The sequence below is a fragment of the Manis pentadactyla genome, chromosome 14, assembly GCF_030020395.1.
Source record: "Manis pentadactyla isolate mManPen7 chromosome 14, mManPen7.hap1, whole genome shotgun sequence".
Lineage (NCBI taxonomy): Eukaryota > Metazoa > Chordata > Mammalia > Pholidota > Manidae > Manis > Manis pentadactyla.
The window spans coordinates 6,491,467-6,497,752 of NC_080032.1; the positions used below are offsets into that span (position 1 = coordinate 6,491,467).

General features: G+C 47.3%; 1 protein-coding gene across 12 annotated transcripts in view; it reads left to right on the forward strand.

Annotated features, from left to right (window-relative positions):
* The window catches only part of PRR14L (proline rich 14 like), a 54,167-nt gene extending 49,226 nt beyond the window's left edge, over window positions 1-4,941 (forward strand). For 4 of the 12 annotated variants that reach the window (XM_057492432.1, XM_057492443.1, XM_057492444.1 and 1 more), the window contains 5 exons: window positions 452-579; window positions 663-2,413; window positions 2,525-2,626; window positions 2,907-3,030; window positions 3,389-4,941. In XM_057492432.1, coding sequence (XP_057348415.1) covers window positions 452-579; window positions 663-865 — 331 coding nt within the window. In that variant the 3' untranslated portion in view covers window positions 866-2,413; window positions 2,525-2,626; window positions 2,907-3,030; window positions 3,389-4,941. Of the gene's footprint in view, window positions 1-451; window positions 2,414-2,524; window positions 2,627-2,906; window positions 3,031-3,280 lie in introns of all 12 variants that reach the window. The other 8 variants (XM_057492437.1, XM_057492433.1, XM_057492438.1 and 5 more) reach the window with 8 other exon arrangements.
* Window positions 4,942-6,286: the final 1,345 nt, after the last annotated feature.

The window sequence follows — 6,286 nt, forward strand, 5'->3', positions numbered from 1 at the left end:
CAACAGTGGTTTCTGTATTTTTAAAGGGTTGTCTAAAAACAAAAATGAATATGTAATAGAGACCCACATAGCTAATTAACATTTAAAGGTATACTATCTGTCTCTTTACACAAAACGGCTGACCTCTGATAATATATTCTTATGCATATCTGTATGTTGAATGACTTTTGGGGGGATACCCAAAAAACTTGTTGGTGTTGCTTATGGGGGTTGATCTTACTTTTCATCTTTACCCTTTCATCCAGTTTGAATTTTTTCACTATGTTCTTGTGGTACATATTCATAAATATGTTTTTCAAACCAAAAAATAAATGCTGCTCAGAGGAAACACTTGAGCAGAAATGTCAGTGCAAGTAGCTTTCTGCCCCTGCTGACCAGAAGGGTTGGTGGCCCTGGGAACGGGCCTCGGGAGTCAGTGTGTTGGTGATTCTGTTATGTGCTCCACCCTTAGATGCTTGGAAACCATTTTTGAGGAACCCAAGGAACGAAATGGTACGCTCATCTCTATCAGCCAACAGAAGAGGAAGCGAGTTCTAGAATTCCAGGATTTTACAGTCCCACGAAAGAGGAGAGCTCGTGGTAAGGTCAAGGTGGCAGGCAGCTTTACCAGGGCCCAGAAGGCGGCCCTGCAGAGTCGAGAGCTGGATGCTCTCTTGATACAGAAACTAATGGAACTGGAGACCTTCTTTGCCAAGGAAGAGGAGCAGGAGTGATCATCCGGTTGTTGAGAAGCAGTTGGTTTGGGCATCTCAATTTTAGATTTTCCTGGCCTCCTTGGAGGAGGTTACCTAATTTTCCCTACCGCCCAAACCACTCAAAATGCAGTCCATGGATTTTTACCTATTTCAAGGTGCAGCCTTTTTAGAAACTGGTGAAGGAGGGTCCTCTACTTCTACTGCTGAGTATAGAACCTCAGGAATGCTCCCTTTCTCCTAGAAATGGTCCTGAATGACATCTGCCTCCTCCCACTCTCTGCCATCCACAGGGGGAGGACACAGCATCCTTCGGTAACACTAGGATCCCAAGGACTCACAGCATTTGCACGTCCATGTGAAAGTTCCATGTTGTTTACGGTGGTGCTAGACCAAGATTAGAGATGTGGCCTAGGGAAGGGGGCCCGGCGTCCCATTCTGCACGGTCTCACTGGCTCGTTTCAGTAGTTGAGGAAAGATGAGCTGTCATGTTTTCTAATCCTTTGAGTCCATCTGCCTAGAACTGGGTGTGTGTGTGTGTGTCTGTGTGTGTGCATGCACGCGTGTGTGTGTGTGTGTGTGTGTGTGTGTGTGTGTGTGTGTGTGTGTGTGGCTTTTTCCCTTCATTTTCTCCGCACTGTGACAGTGGGTCTCTGGTGCCAGAGGAGCCCACCCAGGCCCCATTCAAAGTAAGTTGCACTTTTTAATATTGTGATGTTAATTTCATTTATTTCATTTCCTCTTTTTTTTTTTTTGTATTATTGCTGCATGTTTGGAGCCTTTAAATGTGATTTTAAAACTTTTTTTTAAGACATCAAGGAGGACAGTAGATGTCTGTAGAATGTATGATAGGCATTTGACCCAGTTTATCAGTGCGTGGTGTGGGATAACGGAGAGACTTTTTCCCACTCACACGTGTTCAAGCAGTCCCTTCCCCATCTCCGATGTCTAGTGTAACTCATCAGAGGAGGCAATTTTTCATCCAGGTTCTCATTCTTGCCCACTAAGTAGATGTGTTTATTTTAATGATGGAAGTAAGAACAGGTTTCTCTCCCAATCATTTAAAAAACGTGAAGGTTGGGTGTATCCGTAATGGGTTTTATCCGAAGTGGTGGCATGTAGCATAGTTGGGTACAGCAGCTCAGTGGTTGTAAAAGCTAACCCAGAGTGTTTGCAGCAATCAGAGCAACCTGCTCCCCAGACTGGGGAAGAGAGGGAGTACGGGGAGGGGAGCAGAGAGGAGACCGGCTGTGGTTCAGACTCAAGATAAGTTCTTACAGTGGGATCATGGGATTCCATGGCTAGCCCTCTCTGGGGGCACCTCATTGTACTCTGGACTCCTGTGTCAAAGCTCCTGGAAATCTTGTCGAGTGCCAGAGTCGGCTGAGTCTCTTCTTTTGTGCCTGTAGGAGTCTGTGGGTGGAAGGGTGCTGGGTGGTCAGCAGGCCCAGAGGTTTCATTCCTTTCCCACTTAATTCTCATGTGCCCTCGCCTGCTTCCCCTTCTCTCCTTCCCTTGTGCTTCATCCTTTTTTCCTCTCTCTCTCTCAAAACAAGCATTCAGAGAATTAACATTCCTTGGCTGGTGAGTGGATGCTAAGGCCAGCCTCAGGACACTGGTCACCTCTTCCCATCCTCCTAGGAGCCACTGCTAGGAAGCAGCTGCTGATGGGAACTGTCAAAACTCCAGAGACATTTTCAAAGTCAGTCCATTAGAGAAGAGTGAGTGGTGCGCCCTGGAATGTGTCTCCTAGGTTTCTTTTGTTTCCCCATTTGTTAGTGGGTGGGGAGACGGGGTGGGTTGGGGGGTCTCTATGTGCCTTTCCTTTGCAGGTTGACAGTCTATGCCACACTGGAGCAGAAAAACCGACAACGAGCAAGAAAAAAAAGTGCCACATCTGTCTTCTAGGCCCACTGCCTCAGACATAGCATTTAGTAAGTGAAATACACCCCTGGAGATGCACAGAGGCTTCTAAGGCCATGGCCACATTGCATTAGAAGAGAGCCACGTTTCCACTCTGGCTCTAAATGATGTGAACCAGATTCTGTCGTTCAACGTCCGCTTTGCCCAGACTGTATAGACACAACCTGTGTTTCACCTCAGTACCTCTCCCTTCCTGGGACAGGGTCCTTAGACACTAAATGCTTCTCTCTGTCTTTTTGCTTAGGGGAGTGGGGTGAGTAATGCATTGTGCCCTCATACACATGTTTTTAGGGAGCTCCTGCTGGACAGCTTGCAAACTCCCAGTGAGTCAACAGAGCCCCGTTTGTCAGCTCCATTGCCAGTGTAGACGAGTCAGCGATGTGGCAGCCGGGTCATCTAGCAGACTGAAGTTGAGGTGGGCACAGCTGTGATGTCACCAACAGTACAGAGATGCAATTTCAAGTTTGCCTATACAGGCCTGGCACTCACAGAGCCAGGTGCAGTGATGGGGCGGGAACACTGGCGTCTGGGAAGGGAGGACTGAAGGAAATGGAGGCCTGGGCTCTTCCTTGTCCCGGGAAGTAGGAGAAACTGCCCGAGGCCAGCCCTGCCTGTCCTTAAATCCTTGACCTGCCCTCCAGCATGGGCCCTTCCCCGCTCCAAAGTTAAGAAGGGGCCCCCAGGCAAGCTTGAGATTGCTCACCTGAAGTGGATGCATCCGGTTCTAGCCCGTCGGCACGCATCTCTTAACATGCGTTTTCGCCATTGGCCAGCCAGCTGCAGCGCTGTCTGTGGTCCTCGGAGCCTGTGGTGCCCGCCCCCGATGGGAGATGTTAGTTGCTGCTGGGACGCCACCTGCCCAGGTCTACAGGAGGTCTGCTTCTGGGGTGGCGTTGGTACAACTTCCGAGTATGGGGACTTCCTGCCCCAAGTGGTGGGGAGTTATAGTTATTACGACTTACACAACTATAACTCAACTCCAGAGGTTTAGTGTTTTTAACAAGGGAAAGAGAGGAGAAATCTCAGGTCCAGTTAGAGTTCTGCCCATCAGCTTTTCACTGAAACTTTCAGCTGTGTTTTTTTATCTTTAATTTATAGCTGTATTTGACCCCACCTACCCCCACCCCATCTGCCTTCCCCTCTTTGATATTCTTTCCAACTTCATTTCTCCATGAGTTTAAATGTACCTCATCACCTGTTAAAACAGATCATGTCCACTTCTCACTGCCCTTACTCTAAGAGCTACAACTGAGAGAGGTACAGTGAAAGACATGTAGCGTTTGCCTTACCCAGAGCCTGAAGAGCTCGGAAACCCACGCTGTGAATCCCAAAACTTAGAGCTCCTCGAAGAGCTATGAAAATCCTGACACTTCGTCACAGTATTGCCTGAAAGGGTCTTTTGGCCAGAGCCCACTTGAGGTGAACTGCAGGTCCTCCCCTCTGGGCACGATCCTCCCCTCACGGCTCATCCCCTGCCCACAAGGCCCAGAGCTGCACAGGGAGCGCAAGTCGGAGGCAGCAGACCCAGGGATTTGGTGCAGCCTGATGCGGCGCAGGGCCTGCGCTCCGCCTCCAGGCTGGGATTCCATCTCACAGTCAGTACCATGTACATTCAGATCCATGGAAAACCAACTTCTAGGCGGTGGTGTTTTTCTCCCAAAACCCCGGGGAGGAAGTATGCAGTTGGTGCTTTCTTTGATTCCCTGTTATGTTTTGTTTCCATAAGCTTTTCCCCTAGTATCAAGAAAAGGACTTCTTACCCACGCATTGTGGGTGGCTGTATCCAAAGTCTAAGTAAGTGGCCAGAGGTGCGGACTCCCCTCTTCTGAATCCCTTGAGGGAAGGGCTTCCTACCACAGCTGAACTTCTCATGTAAAAAGCTGGCTGGGGAGGAAGGTTTCATTTTACTGAAATCAAAGTTAATATTATCATCCAGCCACAAACTGAGCAGCAAAGGCTGTTTTGACTATAAAGGGAGGGTCCCCGTGTCACCTGCCATCCAGCACAGCGTCCTCTCAGATTCAATGCTGGTTCATTGTGTGTCTTCACAAGCCCCTCTCTGGTGCTGAAGTGGATTTGAATTCTTGGCGAGAGGCCTCAGCATCTCTTTGGGCTGGTCTGGGCCAGTAAATAGCTGCCTGAAGTGTTTATATATTATCCTGGTCAATAGTTCGGTGAAATTTGTACATTTTTGGTAACATTGGCATACACGATGCCCCTGCAGCTCCTTTTCTGTTTGGTAGTTTGTGACTCTACAATGCCCACTGTTATGTGTGTTAATTTATGAAAATAAAAATAAAATTTTTTTTTTGGAAAACCTTTCAAACGACTCTCAAGGCTGTTATTTATTTGTATGGCTTCATAATAAGTTAAAATGTTGCCCATACTGTCATGACGTCAGTGTTTTTAATTGCCATTCCAGTTACATGTAGCAGCGAGCTTTACCCCTTCCAAAGTGGTCACTGTTTTCCAAGGGCAGTCTTATGCTCTGAACATATGCAGAACTCCACCTTGGAGTGGCCTTCCCAGCCTACAGTGAAGTCATTAAAATTTTCTCTGTGGTGGTAAATCATCTCTTGTGAGCAAATTTGGTATTTGGAAACAGCCAAGACTCACTCAGATCCGAGACATACCCAGTTTAAGTTGGGTAGGATTGGTGCTGAGCAAGCATTTCAAATATTAGAAACCTATTTGGAGTAAGAGCTTAGCTTGCTAAGGACACTGCTTGGGGGAGTATCAGTATGGTGGAGCACATTTCAATAAAGGTTTCACTTGTTGCCGCATATCCTTCCCAGCTGTACATGAGCTTAACGTCTGAGTCTTTTGATTCTCAGGTCTTTATCTGGCCAGTGGAAACTGGTAAAGGATGACTGAGGGCACGGCTCTCTAACACCACACTGGCATGTTCCAGAAAGAAGCGTGATTCCTGGGGATGTTCTTCCTGTGTCCAGAGGAAAAACAGTGCCCACTTCCCTTCTTGGCCTTCTCCCACTTCTTGGGCTTCTACAATAAAGAAGTCTCCATGTAGTTTTGCATTTGGGGAGCATTCTGCCTGACAGCTGTGTTCTGCATGTTAGATTTCCCAGTTGCCTGGAGAAGAGTATGCATGTACACCTTTTCTTTCTTCAGAAGGGAGAGGCTAATGATCCAGGAAGTGTTATTTCTTCGACATCTCCCATCACAGAATCTTAGTATCAGTAGGGCCTCAGGAATAAGAGGACAGGTCCAAACTGATTAAGGAATATTCTGTGGTGTCCTGCCCTCTTTGAGTGATGGAAACCTCATTTCTGCAGTTCCTTCTGGGTATTTTCTTGAGAAGTATTCTAGAAAATTCCTATTTCTTCAAGCAACTTCCTGGGTCATGGTGGGTGAGTCTTTCATGACATCTTTGAGTCTCAAATTTCCAGTGTCATCTGCCTCCTGACTGTCAGCTGATAGGTTTGCTTTCACATTTCACTGAGGAGGTAGAAGCAATTAGAGTAGAACTAACTTTGCAGTTCTTGAACACATTCAGTTGCCATCCCCTGTGCCCGGAACGCTCTTCCGCATTTCTGCATGGCTCCCTCAGTCACTTTATTCAGATCTTTGCCTTCCTAGGTCACTCTTCCTGAAAGTGTGTCTCCTCCCAGTCTGTATCCTCCTTATGATACTGTTTATATTCTATAGCACTT